Genomic DNA, 19311 nt, shown 5'->3' with positions numbered 1-19311 from the left:
GTTTATAGTAAGTGATGATTAAATTAAGGAGCAGCTAGGTCATAGTATACACTACATAATTCTGGGCTGTAATTACTCTTTCTCATCATCACCATCATTTTATGTAAATGGAGAAAATGTCAACATTCAGGATAGATGATCTGAAAATAGCATTTGTGGGAAGTGACAACTGCCAGAACTAAGACAATGGGCAGGTGGAATGGGGAAAGGATGTCAAAGAAAAAAAAAAGACGGAGAAGATAATATCTACAGAACTTGGGTGGTGGAGGAAGATGAGACAGAGGGGCCAATCCCCAAATCAGCCCCATAGCAGGATAAGAGGATATAACTTAAGAAATTTCATCAGAAGAGAAAAACGTGCCTAACTGCAAAACACAATGTACTGTGCAAAAACATATAAAGATAAAAGGTACATTTAAAAACAAACCAACTGTTCTCAATAGTTGTACTAAGAAAACAGAAACAAGACATATATAATTTGTCCTATATTTAATTTTTTTTAAATTTTTATTTATTTATGATAGTCACACAGAGAGAGAGAGAGAGAGAGAGGCAGAGACACAGGCAGAGGGAGAAGCAGGCTCCATGCACCGGGAGCCCGACGTGGGATTCAATCCCGGGTCTCCAGGATCGCACCCTGGGCCAAAGGCAGGCGCCAAACTGCTGCACCACCCAGGGATCCCTAATTTGTCCTATATTTAAGATTGAGAATCATGAACAGCACAAAATTCAGTCATTCCAGATAGGAAACACTGCAGTAAACCAAAATCTTCCAAGGTTGTTTGTGTGGAGATCTGAGTACTTGTAGGAACAAAATTCACAGAACCTAGTGATGGACAATATGCCCCTTAGATAATGACATAATTGATATATTTTTTTATTTTTTTAATTTTATTTATTTATTCACAGAGAGAGAGGCAGAGAGACACAGAGAGGCAGGCAGAGGGAGAAGCAGACTCCCTCCCCACAGGAAGCCCGATGTGGGACTAGATCCTGATCCCAGGACTAGGACCACGCCCTGAGTCAAAGCTAAGCCACCCAGGTGTCCCAACATAATTATTATGTTAAAAACTGATTTTTAAATTAAAAGTCAATAGTTTAATTTTAGAGGACAAATAGACTAAACCATAAAGCAGAAATATATGCTTGTTTCCGTGAAGAATAGAACACCAATCGTCACAAGACTTGGAAGATACAAGCACCTCCACTTTTCCTGTCTTAGAAGTTTCCTCTAACTGGGGATCTCTGGGTGATACAGCGGTTTAGCGCCTGCCTTTGGCCCAGGGCGCGATCCTGGAGACCCGGGATCGAATCCCACATCGGGCTCCCGGTGCATGGAGCCTGCTTCTCCCTCTGCCTGTGTCTCTGCCTCTCTCTCTCTCTGTGTGTGACTACCATAAATAAATAACAATTAAAAAAAAAAAGAAGTTTCCTCTAACTGATCTGCACATGTATCTTTTAACAGAGCATTAGAGGATGACCACAACAGGCCAACTTCCACACTCCAGTCACATTCATTTAGCACTGAATGAAAATACAGTGTTCAGAAGAGCGGTATACGTGTCAAATAATACACTCGTAAGTAGAATTCTTATCTACAGTTTCAGCTGACATAATTGGTTGCTATGGGCTTTGGGAAGAATTTTTAAAAATCTAAAAATTGTTCCTAGACTATCTGTCCCTGAAAGGTCTTGATAACAATTTTTAACTGCACCATGCTGCTGCAGCTTTAAAAACACAAGGGGAAAAACACATTTCAATAGTCTTAACTACAAGTAGACCTGGGTAATCTTTGTTCTCTCACCAACTGTTCAATTCTTAATCTCTAGCAAGATTCTCTGTGCTTCAGGTTTCAGATTAAATGCTGATACAGGTGGTACCATTAAGAGACAAATCAAGAATATGTAAAATCCAGATGGAGGGGTTAAAATCCTCCGGATTCCCCTTCAGTCTAAACCTATAAAATCTACATTTTAATAGCTGATTTTCCAGAGACCAGAAGATTTCTTTTTGCATATGCCCTTGATGGATTTAATGAGAGAAGGAGAGAAAAGCATATGCTTAAATGCCTGGGGGCAACTATAACAAAGGAAGAAATTACAGTTTATTAACACAATTCCAGCACTCATAGCATATTGCTTGCTCTAAATATTCCAGAAAGAACATGCACTATACAATCCAATCTCTGTAACTAATGTGCTTATAGACTTTAAGAGGGTGATATTTACCAGCTAAATATTGGTCAAAATAGTAGCTAACATTTAGACATCTGCTTTAAAGAGAAGCATCTCTTCCACCTGCTTCTACAGGCCACAAAGATACACTCTAGTTAACATATTACTGACAGGATGATGAGAAAGCTCCTGTCAGACGCTGGCCAGCCGGGTGTTTGAGACAAAATGCACAGCCCCAGCTGACTAGTTAAAGAAAGTCTGGTGAGGTACAATTATAGAGGCATATGACAAGACTTCATGCCTGACTGATTTGAGAACCAATGACATGACTTTAAACAGCAATCTTCTCTACCTCTGGTCACAAAACAGCAATAAGTCAACTGATACACTCTTGTAATATCATGATTTATTCCTTTGCTTTGAATACATGAGACTTTGGCATGATGTTCTGCGAGTCTACCAGAGATTCACTTGGGGCTTAAACATCTAGGGCCTGCCTACAGCATGTATAAAATCAGTATTCTTGTTCAGGATTACCAGGAACCCTTCTGTGTAAACTTGGTAATGTATCAACAGAAAAAACACTGAACTGTTTATGTCCCAACTGATTAAACTTAAATACAGAAAAATGTAATAATGGGTCCTAACAAAATGCCATACTTTAGTGGCCATGGGGATGAGATAAATAGGTGATGGGCATTAAGCAGCACACTTGTGATGAGCACCGAGTTGTATGTAAGTGATGAATCACAAAATTCTACACCTGACTGGAGGGTATTATGCTGAGTGAAGTAAGTCAATCGGAGAAGGACAAACAGTGTATGTTCTCATTCATTTGGGGAATATAAATAATAGTGAAAGGGAATATAAGGGAAGGGAGAAGAAGTGCGTGGGAAATATCAGAAAGGGAGACAGAACATAAAGACTCCTAACTCTGGGAAACGAACTAGGGGTGGTGGAAGGGGAGGAGGGCGGGGGGTGGGGGTGAGTGGGTGATGGGCACTGAGGGGGACACTTGACGGGATGAGCACTGGGTGTTATTCTGTATGTTGGTAAATTGAACATCAATAAAAAATTAGTTTATTAAAAATAAGTAAATAAATAAAAACAAAATTCTACACCTGAAACTAGTATTACACTGTATGTTAACTAACTGGAATTTAAATAAAGATTTGAAAACAAATTTTAAAACACCACACTTTTATATGGACAGAAATTCATAATTTAAAATTTAAAACTTTTTAAATTTAAAAACATACCACTATTCTCCATAGTTATGCTAACATATCTCAAAATTATTTTTTTATTTTAAAGTTTATCTCTATAAATCACAAATTATACAATACCTAAGGAAAGGGACCTTTAAGCAATGTGATTGCTACCAGTGTATCATCACTAAAACAGCCAGGAAGCTATAAGGTTGACTAATATGATTTGAATAAAATATGTGTCGAAGAGTAACTCACACAAAATTCCTAAAACCATAATAAAATTATAAATGTAAAGATACTTTAAGTTGCGTATGTTCTTCTAATAGTTAAAATTTTGACTGTAGATCTAAAACATGAAAAATGGGTAAAATTTCTTGTATTAATACTAAATACAATATAGTCTTCATGATATATAAAATAAGAATGTAAAAAGCTTAAAAGCAAGTCAGTCCATTAACAACTAACTATTCCTTCCTTGGTTAGTTCAGAGATTTCACTAAATTCTTCCTAAAAATAGCTTATTTCTAATTTATGCCATAGTCCTAGTCTTTGACCTTAAATGTTACTATGCATGGAATTTACAGCCGATATATATATGTGTGTGTGTGTATATATGTAGATGTATATACACACACAAGATATATATCTATATCTATACCTGTATCTTGAATTTTGCAAGATAAGATTCAAGTAAAACAGCTTTCCCCACATAAGAAGGGCAAGAAGATCATGAAAGCAAGCTTGAATTATGTTTTTTTTTATCAGTCCTACCATCCCAGGGAATGAACCAAAAAAAGCTGGTAACTTAGAGGTGACATCACCATCCAGTTTTCATGAATTGCCATAAATAATTGGCAGAAGTTTACCTCAACCAAAGAAACGACTCCCTGAATAACACCAAGCCTTTATTAAAATAATATTATTAAATAATAATAATAATATTACTATTTAACTCAAATAAAGTTACGGGTAGGCATGTTAATTTTTACTCTAAACTGCAGATCTAGTCTATTATAAAATTATAGCTAATAATCATTGAATCATCATTGAATGCTATGCAGATACAATTCTAAGCACATCATATGTATATTATACATGTGTATATGTAAATATATATATTTATATAGCTATAAAGAGATCTCCTTAATATCTACAACAACCCTATGAGATTAAGACTATATTACTCCCATTTTCCCAGTTTACCTGGGAAGAAACTGAGTCAAAGAGAGGTTACCCAGCTCTTAAGAGGTGTTTATAAATTGCAATAAAGAGAACACCAATATTTTACAATAGTCATATACTCAGATTTATTTCAAATGTTTTTGCAAATAGGGAAGCTTATAATTCATTTCCATAGCTCACTCCTGCACTTTATGCAGCTTTCCATGACCACTCTATATAAATTTAGACCTGCCCCTCACCTTTCATCCTGCATACACATTTACTTTATCACTTTTCCCTTGGCACTCACCATCAAAAGACATAACAGCTATTTCATTAATTTCTTTTTTTGTTTCATCAGTTCAATATAAACTCCAAGAGTGTTTGGACTTTGCTTACTGCTGAATCCTTAGTGCCTAGAAAGTGCCTCGCATATAGCAGATTTCATGATAAGAATTAGTTCCTAGGTGTCCAAGACAGTTTATACAATCTTTTTTAATATTCAGGACAATACCCATATAGAAATATTACTTATAATCTTGAAAAAACATGTTTAAAAAATGAGGAAGAGAATGAGGAGAAAAATGGTTTTACTTCAATGGTAAATTAAAAATAGCAGAAAAAAAATATATATAGCACCAAATGACTCAGATTAAATTTCTCAATATCATTTTAAGAAAATGCAAATTATCTGTGTCACTGACTTGTGCTTATTCTCTGATTATACTACACCATTTCTCCATTTCTTACTCCTTTAAATGCATATAATGTGTTTTTCAATACATAAAATATATTATTTCAATCTTTTTGGATAAGTGGGGATATATTATAATTCAAAATCTCAAAATTTCATTTTTTCAAATGTAGAGTAATGGAAATAACCCAAAATTAGAATTATGACACTCAGTTTCACATTACCTCTCTCTCTAATTAGCTATTTGATCCCAGGGTGGCCATTTATCCTGTCTAAAAAATATGCTTCTCATTGTTAAAGACTAAACAGATATCCTAGAGAACTCCTGAAACTGCTGCTAACATTCTAAAACTTCACAGAATGAGGTTTTCATTTCTACTATGGGAGAACAAAAAAATATATATATTATCTTATTCTTATCGATAACCAAATTTGTAAGGAAGCAAATTCATGCAACATTACACTTTTAATAAATACCTTGTATATTACTAAAAACTGTTTGTTTATATTAAAACTTTTAAGTCAAAAATATTAAAATTTTAATGCTTACAATAGAAAAAAGTTAGGAAAACTAGCAAAATACTTTTGAATATTTTTCTATAACCCAAGAAAACTCCTATTCTCATTGCCTTTACTACAGTAATGAAGACCTTCTAAAAGAATATTTCAATGAGTAGCATAAAACCTGTGATTTAAAAAAAGAATGCTACTTTGACTTTTAAGTTATTATCAGCCTGAAGAGCTCCTCCAAATCAGAACTATTATAGAAGCTACTCCCAAACCACTACTTGGCAACAAAGATGAATCTACCTATTACCAGGTTAGGATAGCAGCTATTATTATGGCCCCTTGATTTCTTTCAAGTAGCTCCAATGGAAAAAGCCACAAGTGAATAATAAAGATCTCATAATAGCTCTTAAGAATTCTTTATATGGTAGAAGGCACTAAAATGAACTCTGGAGAGTTAAAAAGAAAAAAAAAAACTCTCATCTCCTGATAAGAAAAAATAATTAACCTGACTTAATGCATCTGAGAAGGCCTTCTATAAATCAGACTTTTGTACTTCAAGAGCCAGATTAAAACCATATATCAAAAAAGTATGTAGATATTGTCTCATAAGTACACATAGAACATTTCTAAGTCTGCAGAGGTTCATAGGTCTTTTTGTGAAATGCTCAATACATTCTACTTAAAAGGAGAAGTGTGAAGTACTTACAGTGCTTAATTTGCTAGAGGTAATAATGATGCGCCTCTCATGTAACATGCTGGCATACAGTTGCAGCATATTATTCACATCCACAGCAACAAAATATTCTGTAAGATTTCTCTGTACAAGTGAAAAGTAAATGTGTAAGTTAGAGCTCATGGTGATTATGAAGGAAAATATTTTATACATTTACCAACAAGTCTTAAAGTTCAAAGGATGCTATTATTAAAAATATTCATTAAAATAATTAAATGTAATACTATTCTGCTGCCACATGAAGCACATAACACTCTATTATTATTTGAAACATAATCCTACCCCAGGAACATGTTTCATGGAGGATAATCAGAGAATCACACATTTTCCACTGTCCCTCCCCAAGTATTTATAAACTGTTTTCTTGGGCCCCAACTATAGCCCTGCTGAATTGTAATCTTCAGAGTATGGCTCCAAGTATCTGTTTTTAAAAATAATGTATTACTGATATATATATATATATATATATATATATATATATATATATATATATCATACATACATACATATATCAGTAATATATTTATACACACACACACATACACTGAACTTTGAGAACAGCTGTTCCAAAAATTACATTTGAGTCTTTTTATGTTTGCCGATCATTCAGTCAGGAACATTACTGTCTGACAGTATGTACTATGTACAAGGCACCCAAAGGATGAGATGAATTTATAAAGCAGATCCTTGTCCTTTATTAAGGAAAATCCCTTGTTTATATCAGATGTCAGATCTAATCTATGCTCCTATAACCAAATAAATTTTGGTGGTAGGCTAATTAACTTCCTTGATTTAACATTGCCTTATTTTCCCCACATAAGAACAAAATTGGGATAAGCTACATAACTTGGACTTTTAGAACTTCTCCTTAACTTATTTTTAACTTTCTGTACTCAAACTCAAGCAAACCAGAAAATTATAAAATAATAAAGAGATTGAATAAGATGTGATAATAAACTAAAAAGTGTAATATCAAGTAGACTATGACCTAGGAGGTGAAAACTTTTAGTTGGGCAAGAAAACAAGAAATCCAATCGTTTCTTTGATTTCCAGAAGGGAGAAATTTTACCAGGACAAACGTAACAGCAGGACACAGAACCTGCAATATCAGTGAATGATGTTGAATTTAGTAGGGAGAAACTGATTTGCTGTTTTCTGTATCTGAAGTCTACCTCACTTTCCAATTCAACTCTTCATATCTAAGATTAATGGCATTCAACCTTAGTATTTTCCCTGCAATTTCAAAGAAAAATAATTTCTAGATCGAAAAATATTTCTCAACACAGAATGCTGTGCTGATAGTCTATTTCAGGCCAACATTAAAAACTGCTTCATCTACTCTTTTCATAGGAGTTATCTGGACTCATCTGTACTAAAAATACCACTGACAGCCTTGGTTTAATATTGGAAAACTTACAATTGTTTCCCCAGGCTTCATTCACTCATAACACATGTACTTTTGGAAATTAAAGACTTAGTAAGTTTGAAAACATTCTGAAAGAACATTAGAGTTCTGAAAAAATAATAAGTATTTCTAGAAATTTAGGATTGATGTTTCTTATAGAAATTTCCTATTGATGTTTCTTTCACTTTTTATTGAATTATTTTTACTAATTCATTGTATCTTTACAAGGGAAGTTGAAATAGATTGCATAAGAGAAAATTTCCTTTTTTACACAGCAACCAAAAGCCTATTTATCACTTTCACTTTCCATGTAAATTTTTCTACAGAATATTAACTTATAATACTGATTAAAACACTGAAACTATTTCTAGCATGGCTACAATTAGGACTCTAAATAAAATGCAAACTTTAGAAATTTTTATAATTTCTTATAGTACCCCTCAAGCCCTACAAAATATATATCACTTCAATTAAAATCAAGAAATCAAGTACAGGACATTAAGATTTTCACAGAATTATATAAGTAATCTAAAATGCTACAGTCAGTTCACTAAAGTAACTAAGTATGTGAAAATATTTCCCATTGCCAGTATTCATCCCCCCACCAAGTAGAGTCCATCTGAGATATTTCCTCTAACTTATCTAGGAGAACTCAGGACCTAATATATCATATATATATATATATGATACATATATATATATGTATATCATATATGCATATAAATATCTATGATCCAACTGAACAACTTCAAGTGGTAGAAACAGTTTTTCTCATGCAATTTTCCTTACCTACAACCAGACATTAAGAAGGAAGTAAAGTAGGAGACACATCAAAAAGAAAAAGAGATAACACCATTACTCCTATTTCGTATTTCTAACAAAACAGATAATTAAAATGTATTCTATTTCTCTAAACAGAAATCTTCAGACACTGAGACCAAAATAAATAAAATTCATAATATGAGTAGCATAAAAAAAATATAGAAAACAGAAACTTACACTCTCAGGAATTGTTGGGAGTCCAGTAACATCTGGAGCAATGAAGTAGGAATGCTAACAAAAAGAAATAAATCACATAAGAAAAGCAGAATGAAAATTTGGTCATATTACATATAATTTAAGAAAAAAATATGAAAAGATATATCAATTAAATTAATAAGTACCAAGGATTAACATTCAGGATTTGTGGAATTTGAGAGATTCTTAAATAAGACAGCAGGTTTATATATTGAACAATAACTTTCACATACAAACACAGTTAAGTGTTAGTTAAAAATATTTAATTTTAAAACTGAAATAAGAATCCTGGAAAATAATTATTAAGACAAAAAAGTATATTACTGAAAGGTATGTATGTACATACGAACACATTGAGGGATACTGGTAAATAATGAAGTTTGCTTTCCCAAGAATATCTCAAGATCTATTAAGATTCCTCAGTTTCTAGGGTAAGTCACAACAAAGTTCTCTGGTACATATCAGCTACTATATTATTTAGAAAGCAGAAATAGGCCATAATTTTTAAATATTTAAAAGTTTTTTAAAAACATGATCTCAAAAGTTGACTCTCATACACCCACTAAACAAACAGTAATTAGCTCCTATAACATTCAAAGCAACACAACAGTTCATAGATCTATTTATATAAAAAGCATATTGTGTATGTCTTCGTGTTCCCCTATAATGTTCCCAAATTTTACCACCCAGAATCAGCACAACTAAATCACCAGAATTGTTTTATTTTCTGTTCATATTAATCTCCAAAATTATTTTACTATCTTAATCACATAAGGACATATTTAATACTGTCATAATTAAAGACCGGAAAAGAAACATTCTAGCCAATATTGGGCACACCTAACTAGTCAGAACAGGCTAGTTAGCACAGTCATAATGCATAATTTTCCAGGGTAGAAAAACAATATGAGATAAATCACAAGGTCTCTTGAGACCTTGTGACAAAAAAATGTGACAGAAATCTCTTGCTGTGAAGCACTTTCACATTACTACTACTGACAATGAAGAAATATGCATAGATTTGGTCTCTATTAACTGCTTTATTTGGAGGGGTTTTTTAATAGTACTGTATTTCATAAAACTATGCTCTAAAAGATAGTATAAACAGAAAATATACTCTGAATGATTAATTTTCTTAAAAGAGTCAAATTAGCCATTTCCTAAAGGACTGGAGTGAATCTGAAAAACACAGTGAAAGAAGTAATTATTTTCTCAATTTAATAGTGATTTTTAGAAGCCAATGTCCTTTTAACTCACCGGTACTAGGAAGGGCTGATCTTTCAGAACTTGCTCACTGGCAATATATATCTCTTGGTTCTTATAATATATGAGAGAAAAAATGAATATTTTACTTTCATGGGGGAAGTTTACAGAATTTGCTGTGTATCTGAAACAAACCCATGTAGCCACATTATTCACTGAAAGTACCATTAATTATAAATGCTATGTTAAATGCTGTTTTGCCAATTTTATGCTAGAAAAATCTCAAAGAAAGTATTTTCATTCTCAACAGAGAGTAGAAAATGCTGTGGATATTAATAATTTTGAAATAGAATTTCAAAATAAACATTTACATTAAATACTAACTTTTTATGCAATCTCTGTGATATTCTTGTGGTTGCAATGTCAAGCCTTGAAAAATTCATGTGTTACAGCATTCGTGAAATATGAAATTATAAGGAAGTATAGTAACTTCCCAAGGCTTCTTACATTTTTCTATCACAAACTGTGCAAACAAAATTTTCTTTCTACTTTATGGAAGAACAAAAATTCCCAGGACAATCAATCTTAACTGGGCATCATAAAACTAAAACCTCTATGAGAAGCTGAAGACAAGTGCTTTTAATTCCAGCTCTGCCACTCATGAACAGCACAGCACTGGGCTCAGCACTATAGTAAACCGCTGTTGAATCCAATGAAATTACTAAATGGACTTTAGTTGAATCTAAGACAATATTTTATCCATCAGCTGAATCTGCCAATTCTTTAGATACTGTTTTGAGAAAAGGAATACAAAATTTGAAAGCTACCATAGTTATTGACTCAAAAGCTTATAAGAAGGCTTAAATTATAGAAATAACTGTCATACATGGAATAGAACACACTCAAATTCACTAAACAAGATTATTTCAGCTACAGTACAAAATATCTTCTCCATATGATAAAACTTCAATTCACTAACAACTGATATTAGGATAGCTTTTCATGGTATATCTAGATATATCATTTCATGTAATTCCCCAAACAACTTTCTCAAAAATAGACTCACTCAATTTCTCAAATGAAGAAAAAGAATCATCAAAAGATACTAACTTTTTGGCTTAACATCACACACTTAGTGACTGTGACTTAAACCAGTATTCCCTATTCTTAGATATTAAGAGGTCTAATACTTTTTTTATTTACAATCCTTACTAATAAAGATGAATTGTTTCAATAGCCAGCATTTTAAAAAAATATCTTATTCATTTGAGAGACAGAGAAAAGCATGAGTAGAAGGGAGGGGCAGAGGGCGAGGGAGGAGACTCCCCACTGAGCAGAGAGCCCAACATGGGGCTCGATCCCAGGACCCTGGCATCATTACCTGAGCCAAAGACAGATGCTTATCCATCTGAGCCACTCGGGTGCCCCCTCAATAGCCAGTATTTTTGAACAGTATTTTTGTAAGATATTTATTTACTCCAGAACAAATGATACTCCAATTTAAAGCCAGCATGCATTTTTTACATCTCTCATTAATGCTCTACAATAGCTACCTCTATTATTTTAGCACGTATATTTCCTTCACCTTTTAACAAAGTGTTAGAATCATTTTATAAATACAACTCCTTCAAAGAATGACATTTATTTTTGATAATCCAGAGCCTTTCTTTGTTCTTGATATTTTCCCTTGGCCTATTTCATTCCCACTAATCGTAAACCTTGCACTTCTTTGGCTTCAATGACCTACAAATCTGAGTTTCTCCTTAACTGTTCCTTCCTCTAATTCTTTCATACAATCTGCTTTTTTCTTCTATACAATCCATTTGGACAATGAGATGTTGGCCTCTGCTTTACTCTCTCTGTATTCCTTTAAATAGCTCAAGTATTCCTACAATTATTTCTGCTGATGACTACTACATCTGCGTTAAAAATTCTAGGTTATCCTTAGCTTTCCAGTCTACAATCTCCAAATGACTACTAAATATTTCCTCTTTGGTAGTGTGCAACAAAAGAGGGTGTAGACATAAAGGTGCGGAGATCACAGGGAAAAAGAATACGCTGTTAACCATACAGGAAAGTTTCACAAAGGTGGGAAGTGAGCTAGTTCTAGACTACAGATGGATATTCTACAAAGAGGCTTTAGTAAAAAAGTAAGGTGTACAAGTGAAAAAGCACAATGTTCATTCAAGAAGACGAACAGAACAATGTGACCAGAGTAGGAAATCAATTTAGGAAGAAAAAAAAAAGTGAAACAAAAATGAAAAGGTAGACTGAGGCTAACTAGTGTGTGTTCATGAAAGCCTGGTGGAAAGTTTGGACAAAATCTATAGAAAATGGGAGCTTTTAGGTTTCAGCAAGAAACTTTATATAGTTTAAGGAAGTTTAATCTGACAGGCTTTTATAGAAAGGACTAGAAAGAGAAACTCTAGAGTAAGAACTATTTAAAGTGCTAAGCATCTGAACTAGGTTGCTGACAGAGAAAAAAAGAATAAAGTCAGAGAATGCTATTATTGAGTAAAACTGCAGGAAAAATTACGCAAAAAGAAAGTTATTACCAAAGAATATAATGAAACTAATAATTTCTTTGTTGTGCAAAAAAGTAAAGACCTATGAATACGATTACATATACTTCAATTTACTTTTTCTTTCAATTTCTCTTACATCATCCTATACATTTTCTTTCTTATGAGTGGCACCGTTTATCATTCTGTTGGAAGAACTAAAATGAATATAAATAAATGCTAACATTTCATTTGGTATACTGAATATTAATGAAAATATCCACATTTGTGATCATTAACTTTGAATATTTACAAAATCTCCCAAAATACTAGTGTGCTTAGTGAAGTTTCAGTGGTAAATAATCTATACCACAACAGGCTTGTTTGATAAATATCAATCATATTTTCATTGGTTGGTGTTTATACTTGAAGATTGATTGCAGAATGGGGAAAGAAGAAGAAACTTTGTACGCAGAATTTTTATCATATGATTAGTTATATGCTATACCCTCAATTCTTTTTTTATATACTGTTTTCATTTTATGAGAAGTATTGTGTGTGCGCGCGCACACATGTGTATGTGTATTTCCTTATTATGGATAGATTTCACCTGAAAGTCAGTGTTCCTCGTAAAATATTCTCACAGGTGTGGCTACTTCTAGCATATAATAAAAAAAAAAATCTGTGATTTAAGAACTCCAAAAATTCACATCTACTATATGTTATGATAGTTAAAGCATGGCAAAAAGTTCCAATATCATGTAGTGCTGTTATTACTGGCACTAAAGCTTCCCTGGTAGAAGAATCTCTTGATGGTGCATGTGTTCTTAAATGAGAATGTTCTATGACTAAAAAATCAATTAATAGCTAATACTTACCACACTCAAACTGACAGGAGTGTTTGCCTTTGGTACTGGGTGGCTATAGAGCGATTTGAGAGTTTCATTCAAATCATCTTCCTAGAGTAAAATTAAAAAGTACATTTTATAAATGAATTAGATACAGAGCAATATAATTAAAACTACCTGATAAATCATGCACTGTGCCTTTTGATATTAGACATGTTTCACACAACTGCTTACCACAAGCACATTTCAAAAAACTGAAATAGAAATATTGAAATTTAATAAGTATGGAAAAGATAATCAAATATTTTTATTACTTTATTACTTTACCAGAAAGTAAAATAGCAGTGTTTCTATTTAATATAAATCTATATTTGGCAAAACTATTATTATAAAATACACCGATGCTATCTACAGAGAAAATCACCTAAATCATTAAATCCAAGAGCAATGGGATTGAATAAAAATAACAATACTTTTTATCAGATCACTGAATGCTTCCATTTTCCATTTTAATTTTAAAATCTTAAACCTCATTTTTAAGGGATACAATTTAGTATGATCATTGTACTACGATACAATGTACAGGTTATTCTAAATAGCTCTTTTCTAAACAGCTACCAGCACACATGTGTATGTGTATTTCCTTATTATGGATAGATTTCACCTGAAAGTCAGTGTTCCTCGTAAAATATTCTCACAGATGTGGCTAATAATAAATGGCATTAAGTAAAATATATAACACATTTACTTCCTAGGATATGTATAATAATAATGTACCTTGATAAGCACACTCACTTTTTCTGAATTATACATATAAACCCAGTTATAAATATATGAAGGTTGCTTTTTATATATATAATTTTTATTCTTTCTTAAAATATTTAGGTGGGGACAATATACCAAAGGAAATGGAAATTGCTCAAAAAAGGTAAATTTTAATTGTAAGGAACTTGGATATGAGACACATAACTTCTCACAATTTGTCTTTTACCTAAGAAAATTTCGTAACTCCAATTTCTATAAGAGTTTACACAGTGTGCATTCAAAACTGCCTACTTAGAATGTTCTTTAGAATGACTTAAAAGAAAAGACCATATTTAACACTAAGAGTTTCTAAAAGTAAAGTATTCAAAATTTGGATGACTATTAGAATTAATGCTGGTTCCACATGTATTGTATACTTGCAAAAACAAAAAACAAGAAATAATCACCAAGTAGAATTCTGGTTTTGAATTTCCATTGTTATAATTAAATATTTTTATTTCCAGTTATTTTCCTAGGAAAATGACTGAATGCATAGCTTCAACATAAAATTGTTCAAATGTAAAATGACCTTCTAATGAATATCTCACAGAATTAAGTACATCAAGTGTATCAGGGGAAATATTTACACACATCCACAAAAAATACCTGAACTTTTGACAAGTACCAAAACTTTGCTATTCTAATAATAAAATTTGATTGCCAGATTAGATTGCTCACTAGAAGTGTAAAAGGAGTATCTTAATTCATTAATGATACATTTAAATTCTATTAAATAAGAAGTATCTATAGTAGTATCTGTGCTGAATTTAGGGTTTTGTTTTTTAAAGATATTTACTTTGAATCTCAAAAGATGATTGTCCTATCAGTAATCATGAGTGAATGACTTATAATCTTGAAAGATAACTATGTAGACTTATGTTCTGGAAAATTTGAGTAGTTCAAAATTATTGGACAATACATTATGTGTAACAAAAAAGAAGTAGATGAGCTAGGAAAGAATATCATAAACCAGATCATGGAGCTTCTTATACATCAGGCTACATACAAGTTTAGATTTTATTCTAAGAGAAAAAGGAAGCTATGAGAAGACTATAAGCTGTGGAATGATATAATCAGTGTTCAGGAAGGAAGAACATTCTTAAAGATCAAAATACAGTGGCACTTAGAGCTATCAGTGTTATGAAATGCCAATAAATGTGTAGAAAGAAGAGAAACTAAGAATATAAAATAAGAACATCCAAGTTTTAGGTGTAGATAGGAGAAAAAAGTCACAGAAAGGCTTAGAGTATAGCTAGAAACAAAGGAAAAAAAATTTTAGGCCAACCCAGAAAAATACAACCTCAAGAGTAATAAAATATCAAATGAGAATTTATTTTTTAAAAAAATTATTTATTTATTTATTTATTTATTTATTTATTTATTTTATTTTATTTTTTTTATTTATGAATGAGATAGAGAGCACATGAAAGCAGGTAGAGGGGTAGGGGAGAAGAGAGGACAGGAGGGAAAGGGAGGAGGGGAGAGAATTTCAAGCAGACACCTCACTATGCATGGAACCCAACACAGAGCTCAATACCATGAGCTTGAGATCATGACCTGAACAGAAACTGAGAGTCAACACTTAACCAACTGAGCCACCCAGGTATACATCAACTGAGAATTTAAACAGATAAGAAAAGGATGGAAAATATATCCTGATGTTAAAAATCAGAAAACAATAATAGGCAATAGTTAAAACTTTTTAAAAAACTTTTCTTTGGTGCAGCCCCGTTGGCTCAGCGGTTTAGCACCACCTTCAGCCCAGGGGTGATCCTAGAGACCCGGGATCGAGTCCCACGTCGGGCTCCCTACATGGAGCCTGCTTCTCCCTCTGCCTGTGTCTCTGCCTCTCTCTCTCTCTCTGTCTCTCTCTCTCATGAATAAATAAATATTTTTTTAAAAAAACTTTTATTTGAATTAAATTACACCAAATGGTACAGCTCATATCTTAGTAAATTAGTTCTTGCTCCAAACATCAAAGAATGACTAAGGGGATAATTTACAAATATCATCCTACAGAAGTTGATTAATTCAAAAGCACACTTGAGCATTCTCATTTTCATTTTTAAGAAAAAAAGATAAGACCTAAATGTAAGAGCTAAAACTAAAATTCTTAGAAAAAAACGTATAGGGAAAGCACCATGACATTGAATTTGTAATTTCTTGACATGACACTGAAAGCACAAGCATCAAAAGAAAAAATGCATAATTGGACTTCATGAAAATTAAAAACTTTCATGAATCAAAGGACACAATCAACAAAGTAAAAAGGCAACCCATGGAATGGAAGAAAATATCTACAAATCATGTATCTACTAAGGGATTAATATCTGAATACATAAAGAGCTCCTACTACTCAATAACAACAACAAAACATGCTTAAAAATGGGCAAAGACCTTGAGCAGACTTTTTTCCAATGAAGAAAATTAAATGACCAATGAGTACATGAAAATACATCACAAATCATTAAAGAAATGCAAATCAAAACCACAATGATATACCACTTCACACCCATTAGAATGGCTTTATAAAAACAAAACAAGGAGACATTTCAACAGGGCAGCATAAGAATCTGAATTCACCTCCTCCTATGGATACAGCAAATCCACAGCTACATATGCAATAATTCCCTCAGAAAAATACCTGAAAACTAGCCGAATAGCTCCTCCACAACAAAGGATAAAAGAACCACACTGAGAAATGTAGAAGATGCAGAGACATGATCTCATCCAAAACCCCATCTAATATGTGGTGACCCACAAGTGGGAGGGATCTCAAGCAGTTTCTCTCTGAGAAATAAGGGACTTATGGCACATATCAGGCACCTCAAGCCTTCAGACCTACATGAAAAAGATGAGCTCCCAAAATGTCTGGCTTTGAAAACCAACAGGGCTTATATCTAGGAGAACAAAGAGTTGTAGGGAATGGAGATTCTACTCTTAAAGAACTTAGGCACAGACTCCCTTGCCTCAGGACCAAGCACAAAAGCAGCAGTATGTAAAGTACCTAGACCAACATGAAAAAGATTCATTTGCTAATCTTAAAGCATCTGCCAGAGGAGGAGGAGCTTATTCAAACTCTCTCTGGGACAGAGAGGCACTTGTGGGTGTCACTTCTTCTCCCTCTACCTTTCTAGTGCCAACAGGCACTCCTGCCTCTATACCACCCTTGCAGCCCCATCAGAGGCAGTGGAAAAGCACAGCCTACATAGGGAATGCCGCTTGAGCACTTGGCTCTGGTGGCCATGGAAAATTATGTTTTCTGGGCCCCACAGGTCTGAAATAATAGAAGAGACAGTTCTTGACAGGATACTACCCTCAGGGCACTGCAGAAACAGCAGAAGGAAACACACTACCGAGTCTTCCTATTTACTTACACTGGAGCTTCAACTGAGGGGCACACTGCAGAACTACCACACATCTAGAGGCTATTGAAGTACACCCAGTGAACACAGACCAGGGGATATCATTTTTGCACTCTCCCCTGGCCTTGCAGTAGCTCACTGGTACCTCCTAGAAAGTTCATACACTTGTATGAAGCCACACTTTTTGCCATCGTCACCAAAAGTACTCCTCCAGATTGACTGGAATGAAGACCAGCAGTCTTTCTGACTGCTGTCCTGCAAAACTATACACTTACATACCTTTAAAAAGCTGCTGCCTTAGGGTTTAGCTTCTAAGCAACCTAAATAGATCCCTACCTCTGGAACATTTAGAGGACAGAGCACTATCTCAACAGCTATTAATAATAAATCAAGCTCCTTAGACAATCACAAAGGTTCAAGAGATAACCAAGAGCTAGGGCAAGGTTAAATGATAGGGTCATCTACACAAGGTCATTCTTTAAAGAATGAGAGAGAGAGCTGTTTCGTCTAATGCACCGAAACTAACATAGAAAGCCAACCAAAATGAGGCAACAGGACTATATTCCAAATGAAAGAATAAGACAAGATTCCAGGAAAAAAAAAAAAAAAACCTACAAGAAGTAGAGGTAAGTAATTGATCTGATAAAGAATTCAAAGTAATGGTCATAAAGATAGTCACTGAAATTGGTAGAAGACTGGATAAATACAATGAGAATTTCAAAAAGAGAGAAAATATAAGAAAGTACCAAATAGAAGCCACAGAACAATAACTAAACTAAAAAATACACTGGAAGGGTTCAACAGCAGACCAGAATCAGTGATCTGGAAGACAGGGCAGTGGAACTCACCCAAACAAATCAGTAAAACAAAAAAATAATTTTAAAAAGTGAAGATAGTTTAACAGATCTGTAGACAATATCAAGCAGAATAACATCCATATTATAGAGGTCCAAGAAAGACAAAAGGGGACAGAAAACTTATTTGAAAAAAATAACAGCTGAAAATGTCCCTAATCTGAGAAAGAAAACAGATATCGAGACCCAGGAAGCCCAGAGACTTCCAAACAAGATGAACCTAAAGAGACACATGCCAAAAAAAATAATTAAAACATCAAAACTTGGAGAATCTGAAAAGCAGCAAGAGAAAAACAACTTGTTACAAAGGAACCCCCATAATGCTATCAGCAGATTTCTCAGCAGAAACTTTGCAGGCCAGAAGAGAATGGCATGACACACTCAAAATACTGAGGAAAAACAAACTTCCAACCAAGAATACTTTACCTGGCAAGGTTATCACTCAAAATTGAAATAGAGGTAAAGAGCTTTCCAGCCAAATAAAAGCTAAAGGAATTTATCACCACTAAACTGCCCTACTAAAAATGTTGAAGAGATTTCTCGAAGCTGAAAAGAAAGGGTAATAATTATTAAGAAAATATATGAGAATAAAAATCCCATTGGTAAATACATGGTAAAGGTAGTAGATTAAAGACTTATAAAGCTAGTATGAAGGTTAAATGGCAACAAAAGTGAAAATAACTATAGAGACAATAATTACTTAAGGGATATACAAGGTAAAAAGATTTAAATTTGACATCAAAAACAAAATGATGGGTGCCTGGGTGGCTTAGTTGGTTAAGTGTGTGACTCTTGATTTTGGCTCAGGTCATAATCTCAGGGTAATGAAAT

At 33.4% G+C, this 19311-nt stretch overlaps 1 protein-coding gene across 7 annotated transcripts in view; it reads right to left on the bottom strand.

The window, feature by feature from the left end:
• Positions 1 to 19311, bottom strand: part of DENND1B (DENN domain containing 1B) — a 259555-nt gene that overhangs the window by 120922 nt on the left and 119322 nt on the right. For 4 of the 7 annotated variants that reach the window (XM_049112037.1, XM_049112039.1, XM_049112041.1 and 1 more), the window contains 3 exons: positions 13488 to 13568; positions 8888 to 8941; positions 6457 to 6567 (listed from right to left, as the gene is read on the bottom strand). In XM_049112037.1, coding sequence (XP_048967994.1) covers positions 6457 to 6567; positions 8888 to 8941; positions 13488 to 13568 — 246 coding nt within the window. Of the gene's footprint in view, positions 1 to 6456; positions 6568 to 8887; positions 8942 to 10162; positions 10223 to 13487; positions 13569 to 19311 lie in introns of all 7 variants that reach the window. The other 3 variants (XM_049112036.1, XM_049112038.1, XM_025429719.3) reach the window with 1 other exon arrangement.

The sequence above is a fragment of the Canis lupus genome, chromosome 7 (genome assembly GCF_003254725.2).
Source record: "Canis lupus dingo isolate Sandy chromosome 7, ASM325472v2, whole genome shotgun sequence".
In the NCBI taxonomy this organism is placed as follows: Eukaryota; Metazoa; Chordata; class Mammalia; order Carnivora; family Canidae; genus Canis; species Canis lupus.
This window is presented reverse-complemented; position numbering and strand designations above follow the sequence as displayed.